General features: G+C 38.6%; 1 protein-coding gene across 1 annotated transcript in view; it reads left to right on the forward strand.

Annotated features, from left to right (window-relative positions):
- The window catches only part of USH2A (usherin), a 928,983-nt gene that overhangs the window by 715,232 nt on the left and 191,579 nt on the right, over positions 1-22,172 (forward strand). Inside the window, exons 51-54 of the mRNA XM_014481290.2 lie at positions 3,437-3,641; positions 8,764-8,961; positions 10,825-10,979; positions 14,449-14,647. Of these exons, the coding sequence (XP_014336776.2) occupies positions 3,437-3,641; positions 8,764-8,961; positions 10,825-10,979; positions 14,449-14,647 (757 nt within the window). The remainder of the gene's footprint in view (positions 1-3,436; positions 3,642-8,763; positions 8,962-10,824; positions 10,980-14,448; positions 14,648-22,172) is intronic.

Consider the following 22,172-nt stretch of genomic DNA (forward strand, 5'->3'; position numbering starts at 1 on the left):
GTCTGGACTGGATCTCTGTGGGGTTTCTGCATGGTTGTCCCAGCCAGGTTCCCAAAGCTGTCTCTTTGGGAAATCTCTTTCCTCCTTCTCTGTGTTGGTCTCCCTGTATTCCGAGCCCCAAATGTCCCTTCTTCATGAAGAATTGACTCTCTGGGTGTAGGTACATGAAAGGTAAATATTTTGAGAGCTTGATGTTTGAAATTATTGTAATTCTCCTACCCACTGGATTGATAGCTTGTCTAGGTGTACAATTCAAGAGAAAAAAAAATTATTTTTACTCAGGATTTTGAATCCTTTTTAGATTTTTTTAAACTGTCATTGCTATTCCAACTCCTGTTTCTTTGTAGGTAACCATGTTGTTTTTCCTGACAGTTTTTAAGACGTCCTCTTTTTTCTGCTTTTCTAAAATGTCATGACAATGTGCCTCTATGTATATGCTCTTATCACCATTATTAATATTGATAATGATATACTTCTTGTGGACTTTTTCAGGGTGGAGCCTCATGGTCTGCAGTTCTGGGGAACGCTATTTTATTATTTCTTTGATAATTTGCTCCCTCTTTTGTCTCTCTTTTCACTGATAAGTTGGGTGTTGAACTTCCTTAACTGGTATTTTAATTTTTTTCCTTCTTGTTTCTTGCCCATTGACTCATCTTTTTCAGTGTTATAAGATATTGTCTTAACTTTATCTTTCCACCATTCTATTGATTTGTTGTGGAGTTTTTTTGGCTGTCTTTTTTTTTTTTAGTTTTTGATGGCTCTTTCTTTTTTGCCAATTATTACTTATTTATGGCATCCTACTCTTATTTCATCCATGAAATGTCTTTATTTCTCACTCTGAAAATATTCATTCTGTTGTCGCTTTTTAAATTGTTTGTTTGCTTTGTCCTTTGAATTGTCTTGCTTGTTTGTTTGATACTATTTTTTTGCCTATAAAGTTTTGGTTTTCTCATTTATTTTATTGACGTATAGTTGATTTACAGTGTTGTCTTCATTTCTGCTGAACAGCAAAGTGATTCAGTTTTGTGTGTGTGTGTGTGTGTGTGTGTTTGTGTGCTTTTTCATATTCTTCTCCATTATGGTTTAAGCTTGGTATGATTTCATTTTCTTCTTTTCCTTGTTTTGTTTTTGCTTCCTCTGACTTTTTTTCTACATTTTTAAACTTCTTTTTTTCCACTCGAGATTAACTGACATGTTGTTATATGTAGAAATCCATTGGTGGGGAGCACAGTACGGTCCTCATTATGGAAAGATGGCTTTTTGTCAATAAATCACATTACCAAGAATCCTCAATAGGTGTACTTAATGAAGTATCCTTAAGTGCTCCATCCTAGGTCGGAATGGGATACATATCCAGCCACCATATGGGGAAACCAGTAGAAACGAGGGGTTCTCACTGAGCAGTATGCAGACTTTTATTTAGTTTTCCCACTCTGGCTTATATTTTCCAAGGAACCCTCTCTATTTTTTTTTAAAGCTTCACAAATTATTTTCTAAGTTTCTCTCAGTTTTTTAATACTTTGCCAAATACAGGCATAACCACATATGTACACAGGCTCATGTACTAGCCTATGCTGTCTTGCCTAGAACAGTGAATTCAGGGGTACCTGGCTTGCTTTCACAGTCATCCCAGAGCCGAGTATTGCCAAACATTTAGCCACAGCATAACAGAGCTTCTCAGATTCCCAAAACTCACTATGAATTTCTTTGCCGCCACTTGCTTAACCTGAAGACAATGCCACTTTATACTTTAGGATTTTGTTGTTGTTATTAAGGAAACATTCAACTTCAAAGCACTAAATTCTGTTTTTTCTATAACACATCGAACAATACCAAGGTAAAAACAGATGTCCTCATGTATGGAGTGGGTCAACAAAAGGAATTTTTTTAACTTTTCACAGGTTAGTCCAGTGTGATTTCAGAAGCTCTCCTCCATGCAATGTCTCAGGAACCCAAGTCCCTTCCATCTTGTGAGAAAAGGAAAAGAGTGGAGGACTGTACATGTAGAGTCTTCCCTGGATGCAGAAAGTATCTCTTCTGAACACCATCGCACAGACATTTCTGGTCACATGATTCCTCCTCTTGTAGTCAGACTGGAAAATCTAGTTTTCCTAGGGAGAAAAGACAAAAATGGACATTCCTGTGTACATTATCTCTGCCACATACATCCACATCCCAAAAAATAGGTGTTATTTCTCTTCCTTCATATCAGATCAGATCAGTCGCTCAGTCGTGTCTGACTCTTTGCGACCCCATGAATTGCAGCATGCTAGGCCTCCCTGTCCATCACCAACTCCCGGAGTTTCACTGAGACTCATGTCCATCGAGTCAGTGATGCCATCCAGCCATCTCATTCTCTGTCGTCCCCTTCTCCTCCTGCCCCCAATCCCTCCCAGCATCAGAGTCTTTTCCAATGAGTCAACTCTTCGCATGAGGTGGCCAAAGTACTGGAGTTTCAGCTATATTCCTTTATTGTCATTTGGTTGGGCTTTAAGAGGAAGTGAAGATAAATGTATGTGTTCAGTTCACCATATTTAAGTGGAAATCCAACTATATTTTTCTGAGCAGCTTTATTTTCATGATCTTTGGGAAAATTAACTTACTTTAGATAATAGAGAGATTCAATGTAGACCACTTTTAAATAGCAAGAATGATTTTAAATAAGTTATGCTACCTATACAAAAGGAAAATGAAGTAGAACTTTGCCTTGTAGAAATATTGCTTTATTTCTATCTCCTGTAATTTCAGATGATGAAGTATTTCATTTTCTGAGCTTAAAGCCTACTTATACATATCAATAACTACAAAAAGCCCAGAGATTCACCAGATAAAAAGTTTACACGTATAAATAATAATGATTATAATGACAGTTTATGAAATATTTAAATTTTATAGAACTTGGATGTAGAATACTTCTCATTGGTCCAACATTCCCAAGAGTACACGAAGCACAGATTCTCAAATTTCACATTCTTTATTTTATTTTTTCTCTAAAATTCCATCAGGAAAGTGTCAAAGTAACAATAATAAAATAATGACTACTACTATTATTTATAGTGTATCTACTAAGTGTAAGGCATTTACGTTCTGTCATTTGAGTCATGCAACAAATCTGTATAGTAAATTGAACTTCCATTCTTTCACGGAAGAAGCTGAGGCTTTGACAGTATAAGAGACTTGTTCAAGGTCACAGCACTAATAAGTTGCAAAACTGGATTATGAGTCTAAATCTGTGTCATTTCAAAGTAACTTCTCTTTCTAGTAAGGCAGACTGCCTTCATTTCTTTTTTAAGAGTTTTGAGATAGTCACTCATGAACTAAGCAGAAGAAAATTTCATTTGAGAGTTGTAGAAACCTAGCCCACCCATGTCTAAATGAAAGTCTTAAATCTCCTCCCCGCTGCCCACACTCTCCCCACCTCTACCACCTGACTTAGGAAACGAAAGCATGCCGAACCCTCTGCCCGACGTCCATGGAAGCCACAGCACACTGCGGCAGGTGTGACTTCAACTTTACCAGCCACGTTTGTACGGTGATGAGAGGATCTCACAGTTCCGTCAGGAAGGAATCAATGGAAGAAATATGTTCATCTGCTGAAGAGACTGTTCATACGGGAAGTGTAAACACACTCTCTTTCACAGGTAACAGAGAGGGAGCCACCTGCCTATGGCTTAGAAAGGAGAGTGACAGGCTGTTGAAAATGCAGATTTATTTCCCTCTGACCTCATCTCTTTCCTTCACCTCGTATCAACTAATTTCAGCATACTTAGGAGCCAGCTAGTTACCAGGTGATTAAAGGTACAATCTGGAACTGTTCAAAGTTAGCAGTTAAAACAACTTTTAAGTCTAACTTTCAATAGGAATGTATGTTATTTTAAAGTAAGCCCATAGAGAATAAAGAACAGAGGGATAAATTAGTTTTGTGACATTTTATGGTATACACAGTTAATTTTAAATGAGCCTAATTTTCTCAAAAGTTTGAATGCAGGCTTTCAACAAATGCCATGAATGAATGTTGTTAATGTTATTCTTGCAAGCAAAAAAGAGGCAGAAACATGCTTGTTCATTAAGACCTGACAGCATCATTCCAAGGAGGAGACAGACTGCTCAGTGAAATCAGTATTCCCTTTCCTCTTTAGCCTGGGTCCAGAGACTGTGCTCTCCCTTAGTCTTTTTGGGGGTGTTCCCCAAGACGGCCACCATCTTGGGAGTAAGAACCTTCATGGTTATGGAAAAAAGTAATTTCTAAGCCCCATCTTGGCCTTAAAGCATTAGTCCAAAATAGTGATTCTCAGGCTAAGCTGAGTGTAGAGAAAAATGCTGTGAATTTTAGGATTATCTCCAAAATAGTTCTGCCATCTATTCACTTTTTTTTTATTCAACCATTTACTTAAGGCCCTACTTAAGGTTCTGTTTTTCGAAAATTAAATGTGTGTGTGCAACTGTGTGTGTATATGTGTGTACACACATCTATTTAGAGTGAAATAGAATACATGTAAGTGACATAATTCAAGCAAGCTAAAATCAAATAAACAGATTCCACTCCATTCCATCATGACTCCATTGCCTTACCCAGCCACTGGTAGGTGCTAATGGCAAATCCTGAGAAGGAAAATACTAAGGCAGGATACTGGGAGGAGAGGGAGTAGATTAGGGAGGGAAATAAAGTTTACTGAGTATTATTTAGTCCCGGTGTTGTGCATTTTTTAAGGTATAGGTGATTTACAATGTGTGTTAATTTCTGCTGTACAGCAAAGTGATTTGGTTATGTGTGTGTGTGTACTTTAAAATTCTTTTCCATTATGGTTAATCACAGGATATTGAATATAGCTCCCTGTCCTCTACAGTAGGACTTTGTTGTTTATCTCCTCTATGTATAATAGTTTGCATCTGCCATCCCCAAAATCCCAACCCATTCCTCCCTTCCCCCGCCCCATCACCACCACTTTGTGCTAGGCATTTTTAAACCTTACCTAACTTACCCTCAAAGCAATCAGGTAAGTATGATCATTTAACAGATGAGGAAACCAAAGGTCCGATCTGTAAATAAAAGTAACTTATGGGAAAAGTGAGGTTCATATCATATCATTGTTAGGAGCAGAAGACATCAGAGGACTCCACACAGTGTAGCGCTCCTTTCTGGGTGCTCCCAACCTCCTTCAAGCTGTTCGTTACACCTGTAATGTGTTTCTTAATTGTCACACTCAAGGACAAGGTCAGAATTCACGTCTGCAGTGAAGACTTCCCAAGTCCAGCCCCCTCTCCCTTCTGTGCTCCTGTGACACATGGTCAAGCCATTCACCACCCCTACCATGCCTCATAGGCAGCTGGACACTTGTCTCATCTCTCCCATGAAGAGAACAGACCTGTTTACCTTTTAGATTTATCACACTGTAAGCAAATAAAAAATATTTATTGTAATGCGTTTAATTGGGAAAAGCCTCAGGATAGAAGACAGTTGGACCACTAATCTCCTCCCAGCCCTTGTTATAGATTTAATTTATGAACCCCCATTTAAAACTTACTTTGTTTCCTTCTAAGATGATTCTCTGCTTTTATCTGCCTGTTTTAAGCAGGGTCAAGAGTTTGAAGGATTTTTGTGACGTATTTGCGATAGCCCTCTCCAGAAGAGAATTGTTTCCAACTACTGATATAATACTGTGAGAGCTTTTAATGACCATATTTAAGATCATTTTGCCTACTGGAAAACAGTGTAAATTGAAAATGAAAAATGACAAAATTTTCTTCTTCATGAAAAAATTTCAGCACTCAAATGATGCTCAAATTCCACTGAGACCAATTTAGACTAAAAAAGTCAGTTTTTTTAAGAGATTGACAATTTAAACCTACCACCAGTGCTGACCAAAATTCATTTGTTGATACAATCCTTTATTTATCAAAAAAGTTTATTAAATCCTTACTAATAACCAGTCAGTATACCAGGATAGGCAGATTCTTTACCATCTGAGCTACCAGGGAAGTCCTTCATACCAGGACCTTTAAAACAAATAGGAATTTCCATCAGGGATTTGAAGCTAATAGGAAGAGATGGAGAAACAAATATGTAATTACCTCTAATATGAGAAATGATGTGCAGGTAAGTTCTATGATAGAGGTTAGCATAGGATAATTTTGAAGAGTATGACAAAGACACCTAACATAGATTAGAGAGGCGAGGAAGGAGGAAAGACTTCAAGAAGGATATTATGCCTGAGGAGAAAAGGGGAGGTGAACCAGGCAGAGAGAGAATCACATGCAAAGTACAGGAAGCAAGAGGAAGCTGAGCATGTCTGAAAAACAACAGTATCTCAATATGGATGTAGCATGTATAAGGCAGAGAAAGTCATGGAGAAGAGGCCAGAGAGCGGGGGTCATATAATGAAGTCCTCTGAGGCCACACTAAAGAGTTCACCTTTATGCAACAACGAGTGGATAGTAAAACTTTTTAAGCAATGGAATGACACAGTTATATACACATTTTTGGAAGGATTGTTCTGTCAGCTAAAAAAATAATGAAGACAAATATGTATGGGACATTTCAGCAGTTAACAAGTAAATATTGAACAAACATATACCCCCTAATACCCAACACCCTCAATTATCAGAATATTAGCACCATGTAATGTATAAAATGATTTTGAGTTTGCAAGTTAAAGATGAATGAAGGAGAGTTAAAAATTCTGGCAAAGAACAAAGAGCTCTAAGAAATGAGAGAGATGATTGAGGAAAGGTAAAATTTCAACAAATGATTTCTTATGTGTAAACCAAAAAAAAAAAAAAAAATGCTTTTATGGGCTGGGAATGTCTTTGAAAAACCAGCCCTCATGGGAAAATACAGAAACAAGGATAAGACATGAGAGAGTCAAAGGAGAATGAAATACAGTGGAGGAAAGATCGGGAATGAAGTGTGGAGAGCTGCCATAGATAGAAATAGAAACGTGGGCTTGAAATGTACAGAATAACAGGTACTTGTAATGAGTAGTTTAATCTACTATAACAAGATATTCAAAACTCGAGTTACCATCTGTGGGTCAGTGGACATTCTGGGAAGCTCATTCCCACAGGGTCATTCAGGATCTAGATTCCTCATCATGCTTCCAAGTGGTACAGCCTGAGTTACCACAACACCCTAGTTCTAGCCCATCAGAAGGAGATAAGAATGCAAATGATTTCCTCTTTAGAAAGTGATGCACAAATTGCCTATGTCACTTCCCACGCTCCTTCCATTGTTGATAAGTCATGTGACTACACCAAGTTGCAAAGGTAACTGAGAAATGTAGACTCTGGCCAAGAGGTCTCTGGACAGAAGGGAGATCTGGGAACTCAGTGGTGGTCATCACAGGTACAAAGCAGCAGTTACGCTGAGAAAAATGAAGACAGAAATACATTTTTATAGCAATTTATATTTTATGAAGTTCTGCAACATAACTTACTGAATTTTATTTTCATACTAATTCTATAAAAGAGGCAGAGTAGGGTTTATTGTAAGGAGATGCATGTAAAGATAATGTGATAAAATAACCCAAGTGGATGGAGCTGAGAATTAACCTGCATCCAGTGGAGATATGGCAGGTGGCCCGGCAGCCAAGGAGGACCTCTTCTGACCCTCCTGTCTAAGCAAGAGTTATCAGAAACTGCCACACAAAGTACACATGTACATATTCAAAATTCACAGAATGAATTAAGTGGAAAGCAGATTTAAATAATTAAATTTTCAAGGAATGTTTTTGGTAAATTTGTAGCATTTGTCCTTCCAAAGTTATTAAAACTCAAAATTGAACTAAGATGTTTCAGACACCTTTTGAGACACCATTGAATCACATGGATGATTATCTAAAACTTTAGCCAGACCAAAAATCTTAGCAAGTTGGCTTTGTTGTTTTAATTAGATTGGTTGGTTTGATTTTTGTTTTCTGGCTTGGTGGAAGATGGAAGGAAGAATATGTAGTGCAGTATAGATGTGTCTGACTCTGTGCGACCCCATAGATGGCAGCCCACCAGGCTTCCCCATCCCTGGGATTCTCCATGCAAGAATAATGGAGTGGGTTGCCATTTCCTTCTCCAGTGAAGGAAAGTGAAAAGTGAAAGTGAAGTCGCTCAGTCATGTCCGACTCTTAGCGACCCCATGGACTGTAGCCTACCAGGCTCCTCCATCCATGAGATTTTCCAGGCAAGAGTACTGGAGTGGGTTGCCATTGCCTTCTCTGATATACAGTATGTATAATGGAGTGTGAATTCATTTTTATTCACTAAAATGGTATCATGATGTGCTAAGTTTCAATCCCTGTATCTCATAACTACATTATAATTCATATAGTAATTTAATAAAGTAATATTGACAATGTAATAATTGGTAAAGCTTATAATAATAAAATTATAAAAGAATGTTGCCAAACCTGCCTCATGCAGAAGAGATCATGAACTTGGGAAGCATTAACATCTAATGTACATTAGTCGAATGCTTTTATTTTTCAATCTGTTTTCTAATGTATCCATAGTTCTCTATTCAGAAAGGTGAATTCCATTCTATGCAATTTCATATCTCTGTGTCTTTCATATTTCTAAATATTGTAATAAACACAATATTTTTTATGATTCAGAAAATAGAGACATTCAAGTTTTTATTTACATACACTGGGATCAGAACATTAGGCATTTATTTTTAACTCTTTAAAGGTTTTGACATTCATGTTCAATAGGATGGTAAAAAAAGTTTTTTAATTTTTTGAAAAAACTTCACTGTCTGATTTTCTGTATTTCCAGATGTGAACCTGGAGCCCTACATGATGTATGAGTATAGGATTTCTGCATGGAATCGCTATGGGCGAGGATTCAGCAAGGCAGTTAGAGCCAGAACAAAAGAAGATGTGCCTGAAGGAGTGAGTCCCCCCAGGTGGACAAAAATGGATCATCTTGATGATGTAATAGTCTTAAGCTGGAAGAAACCTATACAATCAAATGGTATTAAACTATTTTTAAAATTAAAATAACATAATCCCATTAAATCCATAAGGGAACTGAAATTAGTGGGATACATTTAATTGGCACACATCTAACCACTAAAAAGGGAACTTCAGTTTTGTGGGGAAACAGTGGGAACAGTGTCAGACTTTATATTTTTGGGCTCCAAAATCACGGTAGATGGTGATTGCAGCCATGAAATTAAAAGATGCTTACTCCTTGGAAGGAAAGTTATGACCAACCTAGACAGCATATTAAAAAGCAGAGATATTACTTTCCCAACAAAGGTCCATCTAGCCAAGGCTATGGTTTTTCCAGTGGTCATGTATGGATGGGAGAGTTGGACTGTGAAGAAAGCTGAGTGCCGAAGAACTGATGCTTTTGAACTGTGGTTCTGGCAAAGACTCTTGAGAGTCCCTTGGACTGCAAGGAGATCCAACCAGTCCATCCGAAAGGAGACCAGTCCTGGGTGTTCACTGGAAGGACTGATGCTGAGGCTGAAACTCTAATACTTTGGCCACCTCATGCGAAGAGTTGACTCATTGGAAAAGACCCTGATGCTGGGAGAGATTGGGGGCAGGAGGAGAAGGGGATGACAGAGGATGAGATGGCTGGATGGCATCACTGACTCGATGCACGTGAGTTTGGGTGAACTCTGGGAGTTGGTGATGGACAGGGAAGCCTGGAGTGCTCTGATTCATGGGGTTGCAAAGAGTTGGACATGACTGAGCGACTGAACTGAACTGAATCATTCATTTGTGAATTAGCCCTCACAAATTTTTAGCCCAAAATTATTATTTTCTTTGAATCCCAGCATATATCTGCTGCTGCTGTTAAGTTGCTTCAGTCGTGTCCAACTCTGTGTGACCCCAAGCTGCTTTCAAATAAGCAAAGCATGTTATGAGAGGGCAAAATAGTATTGAAAGTAAATGTTTAATAGTTGAGAGGAAATAAACAATTGACTCTGATTATTCATGTCAAGAATCTATCTCCTCCATAAGAGTGAGTGTAATTAAGAACTGCTTCCACATAGCAATGTAATAGCAAATTAATATTAAATAATGCTATATTATCCCATTTCTTCAGAACTTTCAGTTCAGTTCAGTCCCTCAGTCATGTCTGACTCTTTGCGACCCCATGAATTGCAGCACGCCAGGCCTCCCTGTCCATCACCAACTCCCGGAGTTCACCCAAACTCATGTCCATCAAGTCAGTGATGCCATCCAGCCATCTCATCCTCTGTTGTCCCCTTCTCCTCCTGCCTCCAATCCCTCAGTATCAGAGTCTTTTCCAGTGAGTCAACTCTTTGCATGAGGTGGCCAAAATATTGGAGTTTCAGCTTTAGCATCAGTCCTTCCAAAGAACACCCAGGACTGATCTTCTTTAGAATGGACTGGTTGGATCTCCTTGCAGTTCAAGGGACTCTCAAGAGTCTTATCCAACACCACAGTTCAAAAGCATCAATTCTTCAGCACTCAGCTTTCTTCACGGTCCAACTTTCACATCCATACATGACCCCTGGAAAAACCGGTCCGCCTTGACTAGACAGACCTTTGTTGGCAAAGCAATGTCTCTGCTTTTCAATATGCTATCTAGGTTGGTCATAACTTTCCTTCCCAGGGTTAAGCATCTTTTAATTTCATGGCTGCAATCACCATCTGCAGTGATTTTGGAGCCCCCAAAAATAAAGTCTGACACTGTTTCTACTGTTTCCCCATCTATTTCCCATGAAGTGATGGGACCAGATGCCATGATCTTAGTTTTCTGAATGTTGAGCTTTAAGAACTCTAAGCCATCTAATTTGTTTGCAAATAGTTCAAAGAATCCCACACTCAAATTCAGGCATTTGTCTATCTCTTTTAGGTCCTATTATTGCCTACATTCTTCTCCGAAATGGAATTGAATGTTTTCGAGGAACATCACTGAGCTTCTCTGATACGGAAGGAATTCAGCCCTTTATGGAATATTCATACCAGCTGAAAGCTTGCACAGTTGCTGGCTGTGCTACTAGCAGCAAGGTAAGAGGAGTTTGCCTAAACTCTGGACAGAATTGCCCAGTGTCAAGACTGTAGGAAGGTCCAGGTTATGAGTAATGTTTTCAGTGACAGAAAACAGTGTCCACCCCAATAAATTAGGGTGTCCATATGACATCTCAACTGAGTACCAACACTTCCATCTGAAAGGATAGATCACTGAAAAAGAGATTTATTCAAATATCAATGTTTCCTTCACAAAAAGAAAAAAACTTGAACCAATATTATCCTCTTAATCCCCTTCTCCTTCACCAACGACTTTTTAGTTGGTCTTCAATAAATTCATAATAATTCCCAAACCATTTCTCAGTTTAAAAACAGAAATTCTATGTAAATATCATATGAACAATAATTGCCATTTCTTGTAAAACAGACAAAAGGGCAAAGGAATCTGACATAGGGAAATAAAATAGTTCCAAGGCTCCTCCAACAGCCTTGACAAGAATCAGTAGTCAACTGTATGTAGGGGAATTAAACTGAAGTATCATAGGTATTTTCAAAGTATCTGGCTTGACCAATTTGTAGGTCATGGTGCCATATTGCAAGCAAATCAAAAAACAAAAATATATATTCATAGTGTATATATATATATGAATATTACTCAGCCATAAAAGAATTAAATAATGCCATTTGCAGCAACATCAACAGACCAAGAGATTATCATACTAAGTGAATAAGCCAGAGAAAGACAAATAACATATGATACCACTTGTATGTGTAATCTAAAAGAATGGATACAAAGTCTTTTCTTTGTAAGAAAGGACATATTTACAAGATAAAAATAGTTTCACAGACATAGAAAACAAGTTTATGATTACCAAAGGGGAAAGTGGGGAGAAAGGATAAATTAGGAATTTGGGATTAACATACACACACTACTATATAGAAAATAAACAAGGACCTACTGTATAGCATAGGGACCTATGCTCAATATTTCATAATAATCTATAAGGGAAAGAATCTGAATAAGAATACGCACACACATACATATATGTATATAACTGAGTCACTTTGGTGTATGCCTGAAACTAACACAATTCAGTTTTTTTTGAAGAAGAAGAAAAGTTAAAAGTAAAGAATGATTACCATTTTTAAAGCTTTCAAAACTATATTTAAGAGGAGGAGAAGATAGCAGATAGTTGTTGTTCAGTCACTCAGTCATGTCCGACTCTTTGCGACCCAATGGACAGCAGCACACCAGGCTTCCCTGTCCTTCACTATCTCCCAGAGTTTGTTCAACTCATATCCTTTGAGTCGATGATGCCATCCAACTATCTAATCCTCTGTCCCTCACTTCTCCTGCCTTCAGTCCTTCCAAGCACCAGGGTCTTTTGCAGTGAATCAGCTCTTTGCATTAGGTGGCCAAAAATTCGGAGCTTCAGCTTCATCATCAGGTCTTCCAATGAATATTTACAACTGATTTGACTGGTTTGATCACCTTGGAGTCGAAAGGACTCTCAAGAGTCTTTTTCAACACCACAGTTCAAAAGCATCAATTCTTCTCACTCTAATTGTCACATCCATACATGACTACTGGATAAACCATAGCTTTGACTATATGCACCTTTGTCAGCAAAGTGATGTCTCCGCTTTTTAATATGCTGTCTAGGTTGGTCATAGCTTTTCTTCCAAAGAGCAAACATCTTTTAATATCATGACTGCAGTCACCATCTGCAGTGATATTGGAGCCCAAGAAAATAAAGTCTGTAACTGTTTCCATTGTTTCCCCATCTATTTGCCATGAAGTGATGGGACCAGGTGCCATGATCTTCATTTTTTGAATGTTGAGTTTTAAGCCAGCTTTTTCACTCTCCTCTTCACCTTCATTAAGAGGTTCTTTCGTTCCTCTTCACTTTCTACCATTAGGGTGATGTCATCGGCATATCTGAGCTTATTGATATTTCTCCCAGCAATTTTGATCCCAGCTTGTGATTCATCCAGCCCGACATGTCATATGTACTCTGCATAGAAATTAAATAAGTAGGATGACAATACACAGCCTTGATGTACCCCTTTCCCAATTTTGAACCAGTCCGTTGTTCCATGTCTGGTTCTAACTTTTCCTTCTTGACCTGCATACAGGTTTCTCAGGAGGCAAGTAAGGTGGTCTGATATTCCCATCTCTTGAAAATTTTTCCACAGTTTGCTGTGATCCAAACAGTCAAAGGCTTTAGCGTAGTTAATGAAGCGGATGTTTTTCTGGAATTTTCTTGCTTTTTCTATGATCCAACAGATGTTGGCAATTTGATCTCTGGTTCCTGTGCCTTTTCTAAATCCAGGTTGTACATCTGGAAGTTCTTGGTCACATACTGTTGAAGCAATATAATTTGGTACTTTAAGTGAAAGTGTCTATAGTCAGAAGCTGGATTAAGAAGTGACTGAAATTTGTTGGAAAGATCTATGGAGGAAGTTGAAGCAATGAGTTTGAATGTGGTCATTTAAGAATAGACAAAGGGACAAAAACCAAAAACCATAGATGACCAGCCACGTTGAGGGAGCTACTAAGTGAAAAAAGGAAAAAGCAGTCAAACAATTTGGGAGAAAAATAAGGAAAGAGCCATTTCACTGATGCCAAACTAGTCAGAGGAAACGCAGTTTTCATATGGTTTACACTTAAGAAGCTCAGCATCTTTGAACACTGTTGAAGAACCATCCAAATACAACATTCGTTCAGACCCGTCAGTTGCACCCGCCATCTAGACAGATGGCAGCTGATTGGCCCAATCAAAAATTACGGTCCAAAGGGTCCTAGAACCATTCTGAACATCTCCTTCCTACCAGATGCCAAAACAATCCGTGAAAAAGCGAAATCAGACTTAATTCTGTGAAAAAAACAAAGGCAGCCATTTTTTCCACCCAAATATATTTTGATAATGTTGAGCAAATCACTGGTTGATTTATCCTTTTTTTCTTCTCACTTGGTTCTCTTTCAGAACATTGGTGCAGACACTATAAAGTCATCCTGGGTATCATAGAAGGAGTAGCAAAAAGACTGCCCATTTACACTGTTCAAAGTATATTATATGCAAGCAAGTTCAGATGTGGGTTTTGCTCCAAGTTTACTGGTGCTTAAAATGTACAAAATCAGGCTGTTAAAATGCAAAGACACCGATAGGCCATATGGAAGAGAGTTATCAAGAGTTCTCTAGTAAGACAGTCTGCCAGCCAGATTTTACTTGTTTAAACTGAGGACTGCACTCTGCCATCAAAACTGTTGTTGAACCGTTGTGATAAATGGTAGTCGAAGACTTACGGAATACATTCAAGGTCAGATTTCATTGTTTGAATAGGATGGTAGAGAAAGAATTTTAAAAAGAGGGACTGCTTCTCCAAGCCTAGCTAATGATATGCCAAGCTAAGACAACAACATTTTAAAACAAAAGTGACATTCTCATTGATCAGAATACCTAGTGTACTATTCCAAGAAATTGCTGTTTAATTCCTGTGTTTTCAGGTCGTTGCAGCTACCACCCAAGGAATCCCGCAGAATATCCCTCCGCCTAGAGTCACGGCCCCCAGTGCAGAGGCTCTGCATGTGAGTTGGCATGTCCCTCCGAAGCCAAATGGCGTCATTAAAGAGTACCAGCTCAGGCAGGTCGGGAAAGGTCTCATCTACACTGACACCACTGACAGGAGGCAGCATACGGTCACAGGTAAAAAAAAAAGAGGAAAACCTACCGGAAGAGTCTGTCACTGTGGTTAGGGGGGCAAAGCCTCCCAGGGGTGTGTGTTTGATATATGAGGTCACTTCGAGAGGACGTGTTCTCTTGACATATGGTCAGGTCCCACTTATCCATGCTAATAGAAGAGCCCACACTGGCAGCAATAAGCCACAACAGCAGATAACTTCAGAAATAATTTATATTTGGCTTTGATATGCATTATGTGTAGGGTTTTTGCATCAGTATTAAGGTGTTTTTTTTTTCTTTCCCCAGACTAACAGTAAGATGCATTTTCATTCCCCAAGGATATACTGGTAGTTAATGGGACTAGGAGAGCCAGGAATGTACTTGAAGGAAGGAGAAAAATCAACCAGAGGCTAACATTTATCTACTGTGTGGGTAATTAATACACAGAATAGTTAACAGTTGACTGGTTGTGACAATTTGTTGTTATTATTAACATTAATTAATAGTAATTGTATTATTTTGTTGCTTATATAACGTATTATAATTAGCTTTAATAATATAATAATAGTACAGTATTATAGTATAGTGTCAGAAATTACTAGCAGTGATTATAATAATAATTAACATGTTTTAGTCTGAATGTCAGTCCTGAATAAAAGCAATTTCTGATTTACCCAGTCTAGGTCAGCTTTGCTAATACACCATCACATCACCTTGTTTTATTTTCACTACAGACCTTTCATTGCCTGACAGTGTTTGCTTTTTATTTGCCTTTTTTGTCCTGCTCCTTTGGAAGTATTTCTACCTACTTCAATCCCATATCTTGAGCACCCAGAACAGTCCATGACACAGCAGTAGGTGCTAAATAAATGTTTGAGAATAAGTGAATTTAATGTGTTAAATAATGTCCTAAGCCTTGGCATTTACTGCTTAATTTGATCCTCATCACAAACCTATGGGGCAGAGAGAATTATTACCCCATTGTACAGAATAGAATGCTTCAAGATAATTAGTAACTTAGCTCATCATTTAGACTATTGAATCATCCCAGACAGCTGTGTAAATTTGTTTAGTTTCTGAGAACACAAGCAAGAGTTTACAAACTTTCACTCTTTCCCTATTGTCAGAACCTCCCAACTCCCCCCAACCCTTCCCACCCAGCACCGACCCCACCCACCCACACCCACCCCTGCCTCAGTCTTCCTGAGTGAATGAATGCCTGCCTTCCATTGGACCCTATACTTCAGTTCAGTTCAGTTCAGTCACTCAGTCGTGTCCGACTCTTTACTTAGCAGGGTACATTGATACCAGGGATGATGAAACACACAGAAGTGCAGGAAGGCCTGGAAAAGCAAGCCTGATTTTTCCCTAGAGAAGATGCAGGCTGTGCTATACAGGTGGAAAAAATAAATTCATCGTGATTTACTCTCAACTGGACAGTTCCCTGACACACAGCAAGCACTCACTGACAGATGTCCACTGTTTTCCAAAAGTGCCATAAGCCTACGGAAGGTGCTTAATAAAATATTTGCGGACTAGCACATTGCAATCCTGATCTGAAGATCCTGAGCTAAGCCGATGATAATGGGGATGGGAAAGCCCTCATCCATTTAGATGATCAAATTTGTTCCTTATTTCAGTATAAATGAAAATCATCACCAGTAGTTAAAATGATGTTATTTTCCATGATAAAAATTACATGTATTTGGCGACTTATAAAGAACCGCTGCATTTTGACTCCTGTGATTCTCGTCACAGCCTTGTAAGTTAGGGATGTTTTAAACACATGACTGACCAGGGAATTTTTGCAGAAACTAATGCCTGTAGCGTTAGTACATCTCTGGTCAATAATGTGTTAATATCCACATTGGAAAGATGAAGGTGAAAACTGGCCTGCTCGGGGTGCCCAAGGCATTTGCTGCTTCCATCTATGAGGAAATCAGAATACCAGTTCATTCAAAAAAACAAAAGACATGTAACCTGCTTGTTGTGTTCTAGATAGTTTAGTATGTGCTCCAAAATTAGACTGCTGCTCTTGAGAAGCTCCCGATACTAGTGACGAGTTAAGGACTAGCTTGTATGGAGCTGCTCCAACAGAACTCTGTACCGAATGGGGTAGAAGAAATCAAAAGAATGACTTAGAAAGGCCGTGGAATGTTAATTTACAGAGTTTTGAAAGCAAAGTTAAGGTCCATGAAGACTTTGTAGTGATAAAAGTTTCACCATAAACTGGGATACAAGGATAAAGAATTCTCTTCCTACAGAATCTGTCTACTCAATCAGCATAGGCTTCAAACTATTGCCAGCTGTAGTGGTTTCCATTTTTAGAACCAACGGTTACATGCCAGCAGACCAAATTCAATTGTATTGTTCAAATCAACAGAATTGATAACCTCCTTAATTATAAAATAATTGCAAAGATTTTTGTTTAAATACTTTCACTCCACCAGTTCTTCTATTATCATTTTTTATGACCTTTTTCACGTCAGAGAAGATTTCATATGCATAACTTAATGCCAAAGTTCTTCTTTTATTGGGATAAACATTTTAAAGTTTTTCCACCTAATTTTAGTTCTTTTAAGATTATAAAAGGCCCATTTTTTGATTGGGTCGTTTATTTTTCTGGAGTTGAGCTGTAGGAGTTGCTTGTATATTTTTGAGATTAGTTGTTTGTCCGTTGCTTCATTTGCTATTATTTTCTCCCATTCTGAAGGCTGTCTTTTCACCTTGCTAATAGTTTCCTTTGATGTGCAGAAGCTTTTAAGGTTAATTAGGTCCCATTTGTTTATTTTTGATTTTATTTCCAATATTCTGGGAGGTGGGTCATAGAGGATCCTGCTGTGATGTATGTCAGAGAGTGTTTTGCCTATGTTCTCCTCTAGGAGTTTTATAGTTTCTGGTCTTACATTTAGATCTTTAATCCATTTTGAGTTTATTTTTGTGTATGGTGTTAGAAAGTGACGACCCAATCAAAAAATGGGCCAAAGAACTAAATAGACATTTCTCCAAAGAAGACATACAGATGCCTAACAAACACATGAAAAGATGCTCAACATCACTCATTATCAGAGAAATGCAAATCAAGACCACTATGAGGTACCATTTCACACCAGTCAGAATGGCTGCGATCCAAAAGTCTACAAATAATAAATGCTGGAGAGGGTGTGGAGAAAAGGGAGCCCTCTTACACTCTTGGTGGGAATGCAAACTAGTACAGCCACTATGGAGAACAGTGTGGAGGTTCCTTAAAAAACTGGAAATAGAACTGCCTTATGATCCAGCAATCCCACTGCTGGGCATACACACTGAGGAAACCAGAAGGGAAAGAGACACGTGTACCCCAATGTTCATCGCAACACTGTTTATAATAGCCAGGACATGGAAGCAACCTAGATGTCCATCAGCAGATGAATGGATAAGAAAGCAGTGGTACATATACACAATGGAGTATTACTCAGCCATTAAAAAGAATACATTTGAATCAGTCCTAATGAGGTGGATGAAACTGGAGCCTATTATACAGAGTGAAGTAAGCCAGAAGGAAAAACATAAATACAGTATACTAACGCATATATATGGAATTTAGAAAGATGGTAACAATAACCCTGTGTACGAGACAGCAAAAGAGACACTGATGTATAGAACAGTCTTATGGACTCTGTGGGAGAGGGAGAGGGTGGGAAGGTTTGGGAGAATGACATTGAAACATGTAAAATATCATGTAAGAAACGAGCTGCCAGTCCAGGTTCGACGCACGATACTGGATGCTTGGGGCTAGTGCACTGGGACGACCCAGAGGGATGGTATGGGGAGGGAGGAGGGAGGAGGGTTCAGGATGGGGAACACATGTATACCTGTGGTGGATTCATTTTGATATTTGGCAAAACTAATACAATTATGTAAAGTTTAAAAACAAAATAAAATTAAAAAAAAAAGAAAAAAAAAGATTATAAAAGGGAAAAAAAATCTGTTAGAACTCATTTCATCCATCCTTCTATATTGTTTTAGACAGATTTAGCATGTACTTCACTTGGACAATATAGTCCTAAACAGATTTCTTTGTTAAATGAGTAAATATACCTTTATTCAAAAAAACCTTACTAAGTATACCCTCACATATGTCGTTCCTATGGGACAGGTGTGGTGCTTGGCATTAGAAAATCTGAAACCTGAGACCTGTGTAGTGATCACACATTTTATCTGCCAGGGAAAATTCAGTTCCATGGTTAGTTGACTGATCTAATTCAGTAGGGAACTATCTTATGATGGGAATGACTGTTTTATTGAGTTTATGAAATGAACTAAAATAATCAAATTTATTTCACATTCAATCTCAAACATTTGATTGAAGAGCTGCCCGAACCCCCCCCCAGAGATAAAGGTTTTGATTTTTCTCATCATTTCCAAAACCGCGGCATTCCCTGAGTCACAGTCAAACACTGATGAAGCTGTAGCTCTAGTCATCCAGGAGCCTGAGAATCTAGGTCCCTAGAAATGACAGAAGGGAACGAGGGCACCTAGCACCAGCCCCATTGTCTCCATGCTTATTTTTAATTACCTCAAAGCTTTAGAAACATGATCCTGTAAATGCTTTGTGGGAATAGAGGCAAATGCACTCATCATGTGAAATCCATAAATTGCTTATAATCCTCTCAAGATGTTAAAAAAAAAAAAAAAAGCATTAAGTAATTGAAGACAGGAAGTCCTCAGTTAATTATTTAGAGGTGTTATCACTGCTCTAAGTAAACCAAGGCACTTTCTGCTATCGCACTGAGCCCAGTACCATGGGGACCAAGGGTAGAGCCATCATCTTCTCAGATTCGCTAATGCAAACAGCGTGTGGCAGCTTGTCAATAAAAGACCTTTTCATATCATTTATTACTAGACATGCCCACCATCCTGCTCGGAACAAATGGGATGTCAGCAATGGCATTATTTCACTTTGGGTTGCCACACTTGAAACGTGGACCTCCTAATGTGGGCATCAGGGTAGAGGAGAGGGGGAAAGGATTAACGAAATGATTAGGGACACCGAGAACAAAATGAATTAATCATGTCCTCTTTAGCAGCAGACATGATAAGGGCTTATGTGTCTCTTAACTCTGGGGGAAATGTTTTCCAAATAATCCATTGGAAGTTGCTCATCATTTCATTTCATTGAAAGGGAACAGTTAGCAGCCTTAAGTTAACAAGGAAAGAATAATCTGTCTTCCTTTCTCATACTATTAGAAACTTGTAAAAACCTTCTGTGATAAAACAGCATAAATCCTACCAGGGCTAATTGTAGCGGAAAGGGTACTACTAATGTACTGAAACAGATATAGTCCATATCACTTTTGAAACAAAGAAAACATAGTTTGACCATCCATATTCCAAAACGTGGACATTTTTTACATGAAGATTTTACATTTAGGTAACTCCATCATGTGCTCCCATAGTATCCTACACTTGACTCTCATGGTATGTATTATGCTTCGTTGAATATCCTTTTACTTGTCTCTATTCCTCAACCAGGAGTTAAAGTTTTTTTTAAGAACAGAGGCAGCAGCTTCCTTTTGCCATTGTGTTACCTGTACTGTGACCTATCACAGTACCTAACAGACATTAAGTGTTTTGAAAATCCTTGTTGAATGAATAAATATTGAGTAGTAAACTCTTGGGTTGGCCAAAAATTTCATTCCAGTTTTTCCATTGTAGGTTACAGAAAAATCCAAACAAAAATTTTGGGCAATCCAGTAGTATCTGAACTAGATTCTATATTGGTTGGATATAAAAATCACAGTCAGACACAACTAAAGCTCAGGATGGGTGACACAATCTGCAAAGCCCAACGCAAAATGAAAGTGTGGGGCTCCTTTGTTCAAAAATCATTAAGAATTTCAGGATGATGAAAACTGACCCACACTCAGGATCCTTCTAAGCATGCTCTGAGGTTACTACATGGCGTTTGTGCCCTGGTCTCTGGCAGTTTGAATTTATTGGCAGTAAACTTCATTTTTAATTATATTAGAGTATAGTTGATTTACAAGGTTGTATTGCCTTCAAGTATACAGCAAACTGATTCATACATACACACACACACGTATATATACATATATCCATTCTTTTTCAGATTCCTTTTCCTTATATGTTATTACAAAGTATTCAGTAGAATTCTGTGTGCTATACAGTAGGTCCTTGTTGATTATCTATTTTATATATAGTAGTGGTCACTATAAACAAAGCTAGTGGAGGTGATGGAATTCCAGCTGAGCTATTTCAGATCCTAAAAGATGATGCTGTGAAAGTGCTGCACACAGTATGCCAGCAAATTTGGAAAATTCAGCAGTGGCCAAAGGACTGGGAAAGGTCAGTTTTCATTGCAATCCCAAAGAAAGGCAGTGCCAAAGAATGTTCAAACTGTTGCACAATTGCATTCATCTCACATGCTAGCAAAGTAAAGCTCAAAATTCTCCAAGCTAGACTTCAACAGTACATGAACTGAGAATTTCCCAGATGTTTAAGCTGGATTTAGAAAAGGCAGAGAAACCAGAGATCAAATTGCCAACATCTGTCAGATCATAGAAAAAGCAAGAGAATTCCAGAAAAACATCTGCTTCACTGACTATACTGAAGCCTTTGACCATGGAACAATTGACTGGTTCCAAATTGGGAAAGTAGTTCATCAAGGCTTTATATTGTCACCTTACTAATTTAACTAATATGCAGAATACATCATGAGAAATTCCAGGCTGAATGAATCATAAACTGGAATCAAGATTACCGGGAGAAATATCAGTAACCTCATATATGCAGGGAGAAGGCAATGGCACCGCACTCCAGTACTCTTGCCTGGAAAATCCCATGGACGGAAGAGCCTGGTAGGCTGCAGTCCATGGGGTCGCACAGAGTTGGACGTGACTGAGCGACTTCACTTTCACTTTCCACTTTCATGCATTGGAGAAGGAAATGGCAACCCACTCCAATGTTCTTGCCTGGAGAATCCCAGGGACGGAGGAGCCTGTTGGGCTGCCGTCTATGGGGTCGCACAGAGTCAGACACGACTGAAGCGACTTAGCAGCAGCAGTAGCAGCATATATGCAGATGACACCACCCTTATGGCAGAAAGTGAAGAGAAACTAAAGAACCACTTGGTGGAAGTGAAAGAGGAGAGTGTAAAATCTGGCTTAAAACTCAACATTCAGAAAAACAAAGATCATGGCATCCGGTCCCATCACTTCATGGCAAATAGATGGGGAAACAATGGAAACAGTGATAGACTATTTTCTTGGACTCCAAAATCACTGCAGATGGTGACTTCCACCAGGAAATTAAAAGATGTTTGCTTCTTGGAAGGAAAGCCATGACCAACCTAGAAAGCATATTAAAAAGCAGACATATTACTTTGCCAACAAAGGTCCATCTAGTCAAAGCTATGGTTTTTCCAGTAGTCATGTTTGGATGTGAGAGTTGGACCATAAAGAAAACTGAGTGCTGAAGAATTGATGCTTTTGAACTGTGGTGTTGGAGAAGACTCTTGAGAGTCCCTTGGACTGCAAGGAGGTCAATC

The sequence above is a fragment of the Bos mutus genome, chromosome 16 (assembly GCF_027580195.1).
Source record: "Bos mutus isolate GX-2022 chromosome 16, NWIPB_WYAK_1.1, whole genome shotgun sequence".
In the NCBI taxonomy this organism is placed as follows: Eukaryota; Metazoa; Chordata; class Mammalia; order Artiodactyla; family Bovidae; genus Bos; species Bos mutus.